The sequence below is a fragment of the Myotis yumanensis genome, unplaced genomic scaffold, assembly GCF_028538775.1.
Source record: "Myotis yumanensis isolate MYYU_CA2020_CCGP unplaced genomic scaffold, mMyoYum1.0.hap1 SCAF_1, whole genome shotgun sequence".
Lineage (NCBI taxonomy): Eukaryota > Metazoa > Chordata > Mammalia > Chiroptera > Vespertilionidae > Myotis > Myotis yumanensis.
In genome coordinates, this window is record NW_027223752.1 from 190,782,019 (window position 1) to 190,797,973 (window position 15,955).

General features: G+C 41.0%; 1 protein-coding gene across 1 annotated transcript; it reads right to left on the reverse strand.

Moving 5' to 3' along the window:
- Positions 1 to 5,249: 5,249 nt before the first annotated feature.
- On the reverse strand, positions 5,250 to 11,929 carry CXCL13 (C-X-C motif chemokine ligand 13). Its single transcript, XM_070409471.1, has 4 exons — positions 11,836 to 11,929; positions 10,169 to 10,301; positions 6,149 to 6,229; positions 5,250 to 5,611 (listed from the first exon to the last, which is right to left on the reverse strand). Exons 1-4 carry the CDS (start codon positions 11,897 to 11,899, stop codon positions 5,563 to 5,565), a joined length of 327 nt encoding a protein of 108 aa, XP_070265572.1. The 5' UTR covers positions 11,900 to 11,929; the 3' UTR covers positions 5,250 to 5,562.
- Positions 11,930 to 15,955: the final 4,026 nt, after the last annotated feature.

A 15,955-nucleotide genomic window follows, 5' to 3' on the forward strand; every position in this document is an offset into this window, starting at 1 on the left:
AAACGAGTCCTAGTTTTCCATCTTGCGCAATTAGCCACATTGTGGAGCGTTCACTGGGGTAGGTAATGCTGGAATTGAACCAGATTGGAATTGGATCATGAATTTCTGTCCTTGATGTTGAATTTGAGGTACTTTTGCCAAATCCAAATCGGAGATATAGCAGAAACATTGGGTGAAATGGAATGGAGTTCCGAGAACTGGGGATGAAAAGTTGGGAATAATCATTGTTTATATGGCAATGAAAGCTGTGGTCTTGCATGATATTTTAGGGAAGAAAGTATATAATGATATAAGAAATGCCAAATGGCCTTCTCTCACTCAACCAACGAGGGAAAGGTCAGCCTGAAAGTAAAACTGAGAAGAGACCAGAAAGGTAAAAGAAGACCCAGGAGAAGTGTGTCATTCTGAGTGCCAAGGGGAGAGACTGTAACGGTGCAGTAGTCCCCCTTTCCTGCAAAATATTATTCAGTTCCATAGGTTGAGCATGAAACACCCATCATTGTACTGGCAACTGTGCAGGGTTATGATTGTCCCCAATTCTTTACTGCTCTTAGTACCCATGCCCTTTGCCATGTGGTTATGCAGTTCCACTAGAGGTGAAATAAACTATTGGGCATGGCCATCTGACTTCCTTTGGCCAGTAAAATGTGAGGGGAAGTAATAAGTTGATAATTCCAAGCCTAGACCATAAGAGACATCTGATCCCTGCCCCAAATGAGAGACACATGGAGTAGGCCTGATTCAAACAAATGACCTGAATTTAATCCCAAACTCACCCTTGTCAGCTGAACCTCAGTTGACCTGCAGACATGTGGTCAAGAAATAAATGTTTTTGCTGCAAGCCACTGAGCTACACAGCACGGTTGTGGAAATAGCTGACTGATATTGCTACATTGACCATTGGTGACCTTATTGGCAGTTGTTTGGAACACTAATAGAGGTAGAATCTTTATCAATTTGGACGGTGCTACAGAGTAAGAGAGCCCTGGGGAAATAACATTAAGTACAGACAACTCAAGAGGTTTGGCTGTGATGGAGAGGAAGAAAAGGGAGACAATAGCCAGAGGGGACCAGGAAAAGGCTGTTTGGCATTGTTTGTTTGTTTGTTTGTGATGGGAGAGAGTAGAATATCTTTAAATGGTAGGAAATTAAAACTAATTGGGAGGAAGTGGTTGATTATAGAAAACAAAAGGAGAGGTGATAGTGTGTCTCCTGAGATACTAAGAGGGGATGATATTTAAATACAGGTAGAGGGATTGGCATTGGAGGAATGAGGAGAAAGGGTGCCAAGTTTAACATAGTCAAAAAGAATTGATAAGAATGGGAGGAGTTTTGGGTAGACTTGCAAATCTGGTGGGGAGAATTTGAGGATATCCCATCTAATTGCTTTAAGTGATTCACTACTTTTCTTTGAAGGAGGAAGCGATAATGTCCAGTTAACATTAGGCTACAAACCACATCTGACCACTTCCCAAATAATATGAATGATAAATAAGAATACATTGCTTGTATTGCTCCTACAGATGAATGCTTTTCAAAGGCTATAGCTCATGGTTTGGTTTTGGGGAACTGCAAGATCTGAATGTGGACAACTATAGAACATTGCTGAGAGAAATTAGAGAAGTCTTACATGAATGGAGAGATATATTATATTCATGACTGGAAGACTCAGTATTATTAAGATGCCAATTCTTCCCAAATTGACCTATAGAGTCAACACAACCCCAATCAAAATCATTTTTGAGAGTAGAAATTGATACAGTGATTCAAAAATTCATATGGAAAAGCAAAGAACTTAGGTACAAAACAATTTTGAAAAAGAACAAAGTTAGAAGACTCCTGCTGTAAGAGATGTATAAGGTATAAGGGAGGAGAGTACATTGTTCCCATGCCTGCTCCAGATGCACCCTCCCAGCACCTCAATTTGTCCACCAGCCCAGAAGTTCTCCAAACCCAATTGTTTAGGAATTTTTAAAAGAGGTTCCATTATGTAGGAATGGTTATTAAATCATTGGTGATTGAACTGCAGCCTTCGTGGAGGTTCAGGGGTGGGGCTGAATATGGTTGGTTTGTCTGGAAACCAGACCCCATCCTGAAGCTGTCTAGGGGTATGCCAATAGTCACCTCACTAGCATAAACTCAGGCAAGGTTGAAAGGGCCTCACTGTGAATAACAAAAAACACTCCTATGAGCCAGGAAATTCCGAAGGTTTTTGGATCTCTATGCCTGGAACCAGGGACAAAGACCAAATATATATATTTTTAGTATACCACAGTTTATTAAACACAGATTGCTGAGCCCAAGCCCTGAGTTTCTGACTTAGTAGGTCTGGGGAGGGGCGGAGAATGTGTATTTTAACAAGGTCCCAGATGCTGCTGATGGTGCTCCTGGAGAATGTCCTTCTGTCCTTGAGGGTCACAATAGTATAATTTGTCTTTCAGTTGTTACCCTTCTGACTTATGAACTTCCTTTCTTTCTGTTGATTAGCACATTCATTCTGCTCAAAAGTACCACCAAACTTTACTTCAGAGCAAGAAAGCCCAGGATCTAGACCAATCCTCACATGGCACATCTCAGTGAAGGGAAGAATTGTAAAAAGGAAGGTGATGGAAAAGCAAACCACACCCTGTTTTGCTTTTCCCCTTCAATTCTATTTCACTCTGGTTTTGATTCATGTGTATATATCTGTATGTATGTAGCCATAAATTTGCTAAAATCTGCCTTCCTGTTTCACCATTCTCCCTATCTAGATCCAACCCACTCAGATCACATACAATCACTTTTCTTCAGACACTCCATTAACTGCTCAGTAAGTCACCCTGCATCTAACTATGGGTTAAGATTCCTGTTCTAAATCAGGCTGAATACCCCCAAATCTACTGTGGCTTTTGAGGAATGGGTGCATGTGTGGTAAGAAAAGCAAGTTTAAAAGTCCTCACTAGCCTTGCTGTTTGTTTCTCACTCCACATTTGCCCAGTGCCTCCATGCTACCCTGACAGCTGTCCATGCCCCTGGGCATTGGACTACACTCAATGGATGTCTACCCAGGGAAGCCTGAGTGTTCTCCAGCTCCCACCCCTCCCCTGGCTTTGAGTGGCCCTGAAAAGGAAGATGGGCCAAGGGGCTGAGGTAGGAAATGCTTTTAGGGATAAGAAAAATGTAGGCAGTATAGTGTTACGATGAAAAGTATTCACTTAGGAATCAGGTGGCCCTGGGGTTGGAGTTTGTTTTTGGCTCTTATTAGTTATGTGATTTGGAGCAAGTGAATGTCTATTTGCCTCTATTTCTGTTTCTGTGCAATGGAGCTGATGACAGCTATCTCATACAGAGTTAGTATAATGTAGTAATTTGAAACATAGATTCTGGTGCCAGACTGCCTGGGTTCAAGTTTTGGCTTGCTGTTGAGTAGCCATAAGGCCTATGAGTAAGTTACTTAACCTCTTTGTGTCTCAGCTTCTACATCTGTAAAATCACAGAGATAACAGTACCACATACAAAATGATAGCATTTCTTATTTGAGGCTCTTGGGATTTGTCTAGCTACTTTTCTCCAAGAAGACCAAAATCAAACTAAAGAATGGAATGATTCCTGATCCCTAAATATTGAAGTCTGAAAAAATGCTAGAATGCAGGATTTTGTTGACATTTTACAATCCCTTTATGAGTGTGTGTTTGTGATAAAGAAACGTTGAATTGTAGACAACAGAAAATCTAGTAGAGAGTGGGGCAAAAGTAGGTTTACAGTTGTGAGTATGCAAAACACAGTTGTGCTTGTATTATTTATTAACTAGAGGCCCAGTGCATGAAATTCGTGCATGGGAAGGGTCCCTAGGCCTGGCTGGTGATCAGAGCCTATCTGTGGTGCTACCAGTGGGGCAGGATCCCAGACCCGCTGTGCATGAGTAGCTCGCCGCCTCAAGCCACCACGCCGCGCGAGCCCCGCCCCGTGAGCCCTGAGCTCCTCCATGCCATGCGAGCCACAAGCCCTGCTGTGCTGTGCAAGCCACGAGCCCCACAGGAGCCCCTCCTCGCCGTGTGAGCCTTGCCTCGCAGCTGCGAGTGGCTCGCTGGTTGCGGGGAGGGCCTGAGAGGTGCTCCATGCACCTCCTAGTGACCGGTCATTTGGTCCTTCCAGCGTTCCGGCCACTGGCCTTCTATAATATAGATTTTCTATATGAACAACTATAAATCTACTTTTGCCCCACCCTGTACTTATAGGTGCTTCTTACTTCCCCTACCCCATAAATTTATTTAAATAAAAAGAGAAAAATGAAAGCGGGAGCCAGATATAACTTGAAACCTGGTTGTGCTGTGAGAAACCCCTCGCCCCAAAAGAAGCAGGGAGGAAGAGGGGCACAAACCCAGTAGAACGCAGTGCAGTGGTGGGAGAGCTGGGCTGGAATGAGGGGAGAAAGGGGGTGGCAGTGTAAGCATCAGCCACTTTTGTTTGTCAAACACAATGCAAAACTTTTCCAAATGAGACATTGGAGACTTCAAGAATCAATATTATGAGGCAGTGAAAATGGGTTTTAGTAGGAGATTGGACCTTTCTGGAGGAAACTGAGTATATCAAGGGAAAGAAGCTCCAGTAATCAAGCATTGTCCCACTGTGTTAATCTCAGGAAAAACTTCACTCACACTTGGCCATGTAATGTAGATAATCTGTAAGAGGTAAGAGGCATGCAAATAAAAATAAACATGATGAAATCCTACTGCACGTGATGATGATTCAGAGAGTGTCTGAATTTGAGGAAATGCTCTGTTAAGAATGAATTGCTAATAATGAAGTAAAATGTTTGTTCAAGTTTATTGAATAGCATTAGACTAATAAGAAGCATTATAGAATTGAATACCAGAGACCAACAACAACATTTCGGTGCAAAAGATGGGAGTAAAAACATTTGTCAAAGCAAACATATAAAAGAATACATCTAAATATCACCCTATAAATGCCTTTCCAGAATATGCTATGAATTTAGGTCTTGGGGATCTTTGAATGTTACTAGTTTTTATCTGTGATGGTAACTCCTATAAGGGAACTCATTAAAAGTAGGAAAAAGACCACATTCCTCTTACTAGTGAACTTTTGAATGGAAGCTGTCTACTATGCGGACCCCCTGTCCTTTGCCAGGCTCGTTTTGTGGGTTTCCCAGGCAGCTTTTTCAGTCTCTTATGGAAGCCTGCTTTTCCTTGGGCACAAAATGATTGAAAAGCACTCCCTCACTTCAAGCCAGATGTTCAGGTCTGAGGTTTAAATTTCAATTCCTTTATTTTTCTAGGAAAATTTAGTATTCAACAATAGGGATATTAGTAAAAGACACTTAAATGGAACTTTCCTCCCTGATGAGTAAGAATGCAAACTCCATGTATGTCGGCTTCTTTATTCAAAAAGTTTAAGTTTGCCATTTCAGCCTCCAAAGGGTGATTTTTACACATATTTTCATGCTTGCTTGTATGGGGAAGCTCTTTAAAATAAAAATTAAAAAAAGATTCAACTGATCATAAAACTGAACCCAGAGCAGGAATGAGGAGGGATGCAGGTGTCCTTGCTGGGATATTGGCATCAGGGCTTCTTGGATTTAGTATGATGCGGATCCCTTTTCTCTTGGGATCTAAAAGTTGACGAAACAAAAACATAAACAAGACAGTCATGTTTAGAGAAAGACCACAAACTGTGGCTTTCCCCTGCAGATATCAAGCAAGGAATATTGTGGATACTGGCTTCCAGTTTAGTTTACTGAACTGCTAGAATGAGTCGCCCCAACTCTACCTGGTAAGTAATAATTAAGAATTGACATTTGTCTTAGGAACTTCCCATAAGTTTAAAATAGCACCCAATGCCCAGCTGGTGTAGTTCAGTGGTTGAGCGTCCAACCCAGGTTCATGCCAAGAGGTCATGGTTTGATTCCTGGTCAGGTCACATGCCCAGGTTGTGGGCTCAGTCCCCAATGGGAGGTGAACAGGAGGCAGCTGATGAATGATTCTCTCATCACTGATGTTTCTATCTCTCTCTCTCTCCCTTCCTCTTTCTGAAATCAATAAAGACATATTAAAAATAATTTTTAATGGCACCCATTTTGACTGTCCAGGAAAGACAAAGCCTTCAGTGCAAATTAGAATCTGAAAAACCCTTTGTATGCCTGACTTACCTCTGTAAATCTACCAACAGATTTTGTGTCCACTTGGATTTAGGATTCAAGCATAGAACCGAACTATTCTTCAACTTGACTCTGGGAGAAAATAAACGAAAATAAAAGCAAAACAATGTTACATTTTAGTCAATCCTGCATGTAAGATTTGAATATAAAAATAATTATTCTCAGAGGAAGCAAAATTAGAGGTAGGCATTGGGAGTAGGTGATTTATAGCCTGAGGTCTGAGGAATAAGAAGAACACCACTTACAGAAGTGTATGTTTGAGCTGGTGAAACTGACTACAAAGCTGACAGAATTTCACAAGTCAGAGGTTAATGTTTTGTTGACAACTTTTATGTGAGTTGGAGATACACCAAATAGCTGACTCCAAGGTTGGCTCACTCTTAAAGCTGTATCACAGTACCTTTTAAATGTTTTTGGCTATTGCGCTTGGGAGAACAAAATAGACTATAAAGCACACTCTCTTGAGGACCTTTTATTTGAAAAAAAATTTAATGAAGTTGATGTGGGAGAGGTTACAGAGCTGATTGCTCTGAGCGACATCTGCATTTTTGGGTTGAGCTACCAGGTAGTGACGCTCTCACTGCTCTAAGAAATTAAGTGATAACAAAAACAGCAGCAATAACTAATAGCTGATCTTGAGCAAGCACTGACAATGTGCTAGGCATTATGCTCAGCAGGTAACGTAAAGTATCTCAATTAACCTAACCAAAGTCCTGTGCTGGAGGAACTATTATTTCCTGGCCTTCAGATGAAGAACTTGAGTTTTAGTGAGTATATGATGTAGCTTTCCCAAGATTGCACAATAAACACATGATAGAGCAGGATTCGAATGACGGTTATCTGACTCCAGAATCCACACTTGTCGCCACAGCCTTATATGGGAATAATCAGAATGGTAACCAAGTGGCAGACACACGGCTGCATGTTTACCTGCAGTAGAAGAAGTGAGGCCTTCTAGGTGATAGCCAATTGAGAAAATCTACTCTTTATGGGTGTAACCAAACAAAGCACAGTTTCTTGAGGTGTCATTTGTGTTAGCTATAAAATGACAAACAGCAAGGACCCGTCTACCTGGCTTTGAATCTCCATCCTTGTTAAGTGAATCATAAGAAGTAAGAGTCCATAGAACAACTGGATTCTTGGACAGAGCCTTCCAATTTGCTTTCTGAGTTCATTATGGAAAACCAGATTTCTGGTCATCTGGACTCGCAATATTTTGACCCCCTTGAATGGTCTGAATTTCTCATAATAATCTGCATCTTTCGTTTCTATATCTGGTTATAGTTTAGTAATGCAGAATTTGGTTTAAAGATATGAAATTACATTTTTATCACTTCAGAACGATTGAAGTTAAAGCAGAGGAAATTATGGTGCATTACTTTCCCTGACTGTGTGGTGAGGGCCTTGACACATGGCCAAGGAAATGGAGTAGAAAGAAAGAAGTCTCGGTTTTCTACACAACTAGAGGAGCTGCTCCCAGATAGGGCCTGGCTAGACTTCATAGCTCTGAATTTGGGGACAATAATTGTGGTTTAGTTAGAGCTTTCATTGGCAAACACCTTAGTGAAAGTACAATGCTTTTTTAATGAAAAAGTTTATACACATTTTTTACATTATGGTGTGGTGTTTGTTTGTTTTTTATAAGTTGAATGTAATTAGTCAGAGGCCTAAAGCATCGATATCAAAATGGGACCATAAAAGTGAACTGTTTACAAACATTTCAAAAGTCTAAAAAGGAGACATATGGACTACTATCTGTAATACTTTAAACAATAAAATTAAATTAAAAAAAGAAGTCTAAAGAAGTCCAAAGAGAGAGCTTCTAATGAAAACAAAGTCATCAAAGCCCTAGAAAGATGCTGTGCCTAATAATTTAAGGTGTTGTGAGTGCTTGGTTCATTAAAGATAGATCCAGGAAGGCGAAACCAAAGTTCTAAGTGTAGTGGCCCTGAACTAAGTGCTTGGCATGCATTCACTCAGTGATATGCAAAAAGATGTAAGGCTCCATTTAAAATATTCAGTGTAGCCCTAGCCGGTTTGGCTCACTGGATAGAGTGTCGGCCTGCGGACTAAAGGGTCCCAGGTTCGATTCAGGCCAAGGGCACATGCCCGGATTGCGGGTTCGATCCCCAGTGTGGGGCATGCAGGAGGCAGCCTATCAATGATTCTCTCTCATCATTGATGTTTCTATCTCTCTCTCCCTTTCCCTTCCTCTCTGAAATCAATAAAAATATATTTAATAAAATAAAATAAAATGTTCAGTGTAACAATCCAAGATTTGTTGAGCCTCTACTACATACCAGGTAAGGGATAAAGCATTGGGAATAGAGGAATGAATAATATCTGATCCCTGTCTATAAAAAACTTATTTTCTGGCAGGAGTGAAAGAGGGGGTACAAACTTGATTGTCTCAACACAATAAGGGTATAATAATTGCAGTTAACATTAACTGAACATTTACTACTGTGCCAGACACTGTGGCAGGGGCTTTTCATGCAGGGTGCAGTCTCATTTGGTGTGATGTAGAAAATGCTATGGTACAAATAGCTACAGATTTCTCTGGGATTACAGAAAGGGAGGGTCACAGAAGCAAGGGGTCTTACCATTTCAATAAAAGAAAATATCTATTAGACTTTTTGCAGCCATTACCATCCCCTCAGCCCAACTCTTTATTTAGAGTGGGATCAAAATTGACAGAACAAAAAACTAAAGGACATTTCCTTAAAACAGACCCTTAGACAAGGACTGTTATGGAATCTTCTTTTCTTGCTCTTTGACTTGGTGGGAAACAAAGTTTCTGCTTCTGCTGGCCATTTGAATGTGATGGATTCAAGGAGTTTGGGAATGGGGAAAATGTGAGTAAGGTCCTGGCTCGGTCCCATTAGAATGGTGTGCCCAGGGCAGTTATTTAACCTCCCTAAGACTCCATTTCTGCATCTGCAAAGGAATGATAATAATAGACACACCTTCGTAGGACTGAGGGATAAAATGAGTGAATGCATGCCAAGCACTTAGTTCGGGGCCTCTGCATGATAAACACTGAACAAATATTGCTGATTCCCATTGTTATTATTATTATTCTCATCATTAGTTTTTGAGACTTGTTAGTGACCCTCAAAGTTAATCACTTTGAGATTCTTGGGTAAGAATACTATGTGGCCTATCATTTGCAACAAATGGATGGACCTAGAGGATATTATGCTAAGTAAAATAAGTCAGACAGAGAAAGGCAAATACCATATAATTTCACTTATATGTGAAATCTAAAAAACAAAGAAAAACCCTGAACAAACAAAACAGAAACAAACTCATAAATACAGAGGACAAACTGATGGTTGCCAGAAGGAAGTGGGGTTTGGGGGACTGAGTGAAAAAGTTGAAGGGATTAAGAAGTACACATCAGCAGGTACAAAATAGGCATGGGGTGTGAAGTACAGCATAGGGAATCTACACTAATAAAAGAGAGATGCAAATTAACCATACCTTCATAACACCCACCAGCCAATCAGGAGTGAGTATAAAAATTAACACAACAAAGATGGTGGGTTAATTTGCATGCACAGGCGCTGAGCGGCTGGGGGTGGGGCGGGAAGTTTGTGTAGTTGCCATGGTAATGAGGCAGGCATTCTGCACCACCCCAGGTGCTCCAGGCCTCTGGGCAGAGTGGGAAGGCAGAAAGGCTGCTCCGGGCCAGAGTGAAGGCGGTGACAGCAGCCAGGGGAAGGAAAGCCCATTCTTGCAGGAATCTTCATGCATTGGGCCTCTAGTATAGTCAATAATATTGTAATAATTATACTTGGTATCTAGACTTATTGGGTAACTAGACTTATTGGGGAGATCACTTTGTGAATTATATCAAATGTCTCACCATTATGCTGTATGCCTAAAACTAATATAATATTGAATGTCAGCTATAATTGAAAAATAAAAAAAATTAAAATACTATGTAGAAGATATGATCTGATTTTCACTGGGAGAGAGGAATCTCATATATGTTTTATTGTAACTTACATGACTTCCATGTGTGGGCATCCATCCCCAGGTGCATAGGCTGCAAGCTGGGAAATCATGTTGCGCCTCTTTAGAGATGAAACCCATTTCATGCATCTACACTTAGAGGACGTGTTCAAGGTCTCCAGAACACCTGTGAACACAGAATCAGTTATTTTAATCCCTTTGGCATATAATTCATAACTAGAACTTAAATACTAATCGTTCATATAGTGCAATAGAAGACTTAAAAATGTCAACTTGGTGCTTCCAGCCATGTTCCTTTAGGGTATGTATTTCTGCTTGTCTTGATTTATATTCAAACGTTTCCTACCAAAATCTAAAAAATAAAATTAGTTTTGTAGAAGACACAACACCTACTGAAGTTTGTGACAGAATTATATTGGCACTCAGATCATGGTCCAAATAATAAAATTTGAGAGCCGCTATAATTGCAACTCAGTTATAATTAATGCAGTAGAAAATCAACTGATCTTCACTCCAAACACATAGCAATAGAGCACAAAAACTCATCGCAGAATCCCTGAAGCAGGAACAAGCTCTCCCTCTTATCAGACTCAGTGCCACCACTTGTCAACCTCTGTTTGAGGAAATACCATGGAAGATATATATATTTTTTGTTTAATACATTGGTCCTCCATCTCCTTTGCAAATCATTACCAAACAAAAGCCAATAATAAAAATTCAAGGCTATTTTTATCCAACAACAAGTTATTAGTACTAGACAAGTAACCCATCTCAGGTATTTGAATTCTTCCCTCTTTAATCCCAGTGCCTACCACCATGCTTGACATGGTTTGGTAAATATAAGAGACCCAGCTCTCAAGGTGTTTATAATTTAGTGGAGGAAGCAAAAGAGCAAAAACTAAAATACCGCAAAATGTTGTATTTCACCCAAGGTCCAAACTGCATAATGGGACCAAAGGGCTTTGCCAGGAGCATTGGAGGAAAGAGATGGGGGTCTTGAATAATGGAAATAACATGTGCTGCACTTTAAGAAAATTTGCCCTCTAAACTGTAGCCAAGTGAATCATTCTGCACATGCATCTGATTCCTTCAGTGTATAAAAAGTGACCACTTCAACTAGATATGTATCTATTTACACAAAGACTGCCTTCCCATTCGTTTTCTTATTTTCTTTCCCAAATTTATTTATTAAGACCGTCTTCCCATTTAGACGTGGAAGTCTGCTTCTTTGCAGAAAGCTTGTACTTAAGTACTCCTGTTGTGTTAATAATGGTTCATGTCAGTGCTAAGCGTACAGAATTACATCAGACGTTCCCTGCAGGAGACCAACCAGTCAAGTCAATAGTCTTTAAAACCTATTAAGGGTTTGGTCAGCCAGGGTGGCACTGATGGACAGAGCAAAGAAGAGATACATGGAAAGAATTAGTGACAGCAGAGCTGCATCTGAAAAAGGCCAGGAATAGACAAACCAAGTATAAGTCATATCCATATCCCTCCCTCTATGGCTAAGAATCACAATAATACAACAGCCTCCAAGAGTTGAATTCTTAAGCACCTGACTTTTAGAAATCTAGCAACAGTGCAGTTTTTTCCCTCAAGTCATATTCCCCTCCCCATTTTCTAATTGAAAAGTAAAAAAGGAAATGTCTGAAGACCATTTCTGTTCAAAAGACAGTGACAAGGTAAGTGAGCGTTCTCACCATGGGCTGGAGAGAGGCTGCTGACCAGCAGCAGGAGAAGCAGACATCCGGGGATGAACCTCATTCTGCCTGAAGGTGGAGTTCAGACTTCAGCTCTGAGTCTACGCTGTGGGTTCTCAGCACAGAGACTCCTATTTATTTACCCAGTGAGGGCCCTCCCACTGCCTCTGTCTCCTGTAGGTCAGCTGTATCATCATTTTTTTTTAAAACACCCAAATATTGCTGAGATTGCTTTTTGTAACTTCTCTTGCAAATTTTATGAATTTGCTTCAAAGCACTATTAGTATAATGAAATGTTTCTTGAAAATGTGGGTGGTGAGTGGCAAGGGTGCTGCAGGAATTTGGAGGTGGGAGAGAGGGAAAAGATCAGCTCAGAGGCTCCACAGCACTTGCTCTCCTCTGGGATCACTATCAGTGATCCTGGCTGTGAGTGCTTCCCTCAGTGAAGGGCCAGCAGACTTTCTCAAAGGCATTTGAATGAGAGCTCCACGAAACTGGGGGCTCTGCCAGGCACATCATTGCATCCCCAGCACCTGCAAGAGAGTCTATTGCCTTTGGTAGGTGGCCTGTGAGTATTTGCAGATCTAATGAACGTCTCTTTATATCCAGATCCCTGTGCTGACTAGGTTACTGTTTTTCTACCAGACTTTATACCTCTTATTTTACTATCTGCAACATAAGATTACTTATGTCATCTAACTGTTATGGAAATACTGGGAGCAGGGAGTATGTGTCCCTTCATTGGTGTGCTGGTATCTTGATGAAGGGACGGAGGCAATGGCTCTGAGGAATTAAATCTTTCTGGTGCGGGGACACATTTATTGAGCTTAAGAACCAGGTGTCAGTGGAAGGTGTCATTAGAATTTCATCAGATGCTGAACTCATATTTCAGTGTGTTTAACAACGCATATGTGCACTTTGGTTTTCCTCTGGCCAAATAACCCCTGGGAACAATCAACCTGCTGCCTTAAGTCACTTCCTAGGAGCTCTTTGACGTAAAAAAAAAAAAAAAAAAGTATGTGGACAATGGCTGGTGTGCCCTAGAGGACCACTGGGCTGCCCTGGGAGTACACAAGTGTGCATACATGAAACCAGACCCATTGAACCACGAAAAAATCAGAGGTTTGGTCTTCCAGATGTGGCTTTCTTGACAATTTCATTTTTGCTGCTCAATTAGCATTGTGGATGTTTAGCATCTTAGATGTGCCAGTTGTCACACAGGGGTTATAGCAATACCATGCAACCTTCTTACAACAAACCATTCTCTGGCTGGCCCGAATGACTGCAGGGACAGGGGACTCATCGGTCTTCAGGCAGCCCACTCTATTGTTTGGAAAGGTCTAGTTATTCGAAAGCATATATATATGCTTCCCTGATAATTCAATCACTTTGTCCTAATTAATTAATTAACCCCTTATCACCATATGACAACAATTCTAAATGCTCTTTCATATCATATTTGAAGACATGGTATGTCAGATGTCAGTTGGGTCCCACAGGAAGCAGATGCTGAGCATGGATGGTGGAGTAATGGAAGTTTTTGTTTTGTTTTTCAGAATAATTTCTGTAATAGATAAACGGGAGGAGGAGGCAGGAGTGGGCAAGGAGAGCCTCAGACTGCAATGCTGATCTGTAAGTCTATGAGAACTCAGTGGGGGACTCCTGAGAGAAGAATGTGTATTAGAGGAGCCCATGATGGGCAGGGATGTCCAGTCCCTACTACCCCTGCGATGTTCAGCCACTGTCTGGTGCTGCCAGGGTTCTTGTTCCCCCATCTAGAAGGGTTCAGCAATCTGGAGAAGGGCTGTGTGTAACTTAATAAAGAGTCCAGAGATGAAGCATAATTTTGAAAGGCATTTGGGGATCAGAGGAGCTTAGCCAAAGAAACTAAGATCTCCTCATCTCAGGACCCCTAGCTTTTTATTAACACAAATTGTCCTAAGACGAGGTGGAGATATACACTTCAAAGGGTAGGGTTAGGTACAGAATCCATTGTCAGATTGGAAGAATTTGCCTACGGCTGTTCAGGTGTTTGGCCAGTAGGAGGCAATAACATGTAGATTAAAATGCCCTGAGTTGTCTGGCAGCAAGCAATCATCCTTTTCAGGTTTGGGGAAATGCCTTTAGCCATTCCCAACAGGTGACAACATATATGACTCAGCCCTTGTTGAGTCCCCAAGTTCTATCAACCTTTCTATGAAACTTTTGCAATTATGACATGCTGGAATTGGCTTCCGGCATGGAGCCTCTTGAAACATCATGGTTTCTGGTAGAACTGCAAGGCAGATTCTGAGGGGCTAACAGCTGGAGGCTGTCAGCTAACTGCACATCTCACAGCTGGCCAACAAGTTATTTCTTTGAGGGAGATCTGAGCAGTGAAACTCTGTGGTTGTCAGACGGGGTTATAAACTCGAGGTTAAGAGCACAAACTATGAGGTCACCAGGTCAATGACTTTGGGCGGGTCACTTAATTTATCTATGGCTCATATTTACCAGTTTCACATGGGAATCATATTAATTTTAAAGGATTGTTTGGGGAATAACATTATTTTGGGTATGTACAGTTCTCAGCAGAGTGCCTAGCACATAGAATGAATTCACTAGATGCCTATATGTTCATCCATTCATTATCGATGTCTTACTAGCTTCTACTCTAAAACCCACATGTACACACTTCAAAGGTAAATATCTCTATGTGTTATAAGTGTTAACAGGTTTTTGAGACCTATTTATCTTTTTCATTGTTTCTCCTAAGTCACAAGTGCCCTTTCTTCTGCCTTCCCATACCTCTGTGACTCATAGGCACACACACACATACACATATACACATACCCTGGCATACACACACGTCTGAATACCATACTATCCCAAGTATGGCTTTGCCAATACAAAGTAGAGGAAGCCGTTACCTTTTTGGCCTTAGGCACTATTGTTCTACTAATGCATTCCTAGACTGAATAACAGTATTCTGGTCACTTATATTGAATTGATAGGCAACAAAAATTTCTATGTCTCTTGCATTGTACTCTTTTGCAATTTGATCTTGGGACCCCAGTGTAGGAGTTTTACATTTACCTCTATTACATATATTATATACCCTCTTGTTGGAGCAAAAATGAGTGATGCCGACAATAACAGAAAGAGTGTAGGTAGGGGCAAAGGTACCTGAAAAATCTAAAAAATTCCACGATTGACTCTTGTTGAAATAGGACTGCTGGGTCAAGGAGCTAATTCCAGAGCAATTCTAAAATTTTATTTTCTCCTTTTAATGCCCAGAGCTCTGGATTAGTTTATACCGACCAAAGAACCTTATACCTGCCTGCCTCGAGATGGCGTTGGAGGTTGCACAGCTCTCTGGTAACCAGATGATTCTAGAAATTTCAGGTATGACTCCACAATCTCATGTACATCAGAGGTATACATTTTAAAAGTTTGGAAGGCAAAAAGAAAAATATTTTTAACCAATAGACTTAGGGCCCAAATGGAAACATTTTATTTTTTAACTAGCTTTTAGAAATACTTTTGTTTGCAAACATAAAAATATATAACTTAATTTGTGCCAAACTGATTATGATGATCAGATACATAAAAACTTAGGGAAAATGAGAAAATTATAGGGAGGGCTTTTTCCCTGGTTTTGGAATCAAACTAGATGTTCTCTCCAGACCCAAGAAAAACTGGAAAGTTTTGAGGACCTTAGAACTGAAATTGTGGTCCATACAGAAGCACACTCAGCTTCCCCTGAGAGCGTGTTAAAAAGGCAGTATCTCAGGCCCCGCATTTTAGTCGGACTGCTAGGTAATCTGAATGCACCTTGAAGTCTGAGAAGCACTGGGCTAGGGTAGCATGAGCCACACGTGTATTCAAATTGTCTTCAGAGAAATGTTTGCACAAGTCATCTCCTTGTGCAGAGTATGGCGCACAAATTCCTTAGTGAGAGCAGACAGGACGAACGTGCTCGCCGACAGCTAAATGCAGAGCAGTAACAACAACAAGGAAGTTCTCAAGGTATCAAAAAGTGAAATGTCGCTCTAATAGGCGGGTGGCTGCACTGCCCCAACCACCTACCAATCTAGCTAGCCGGTAGACATCAAACAGAAGGCCCACGGTAGGGTTTAAA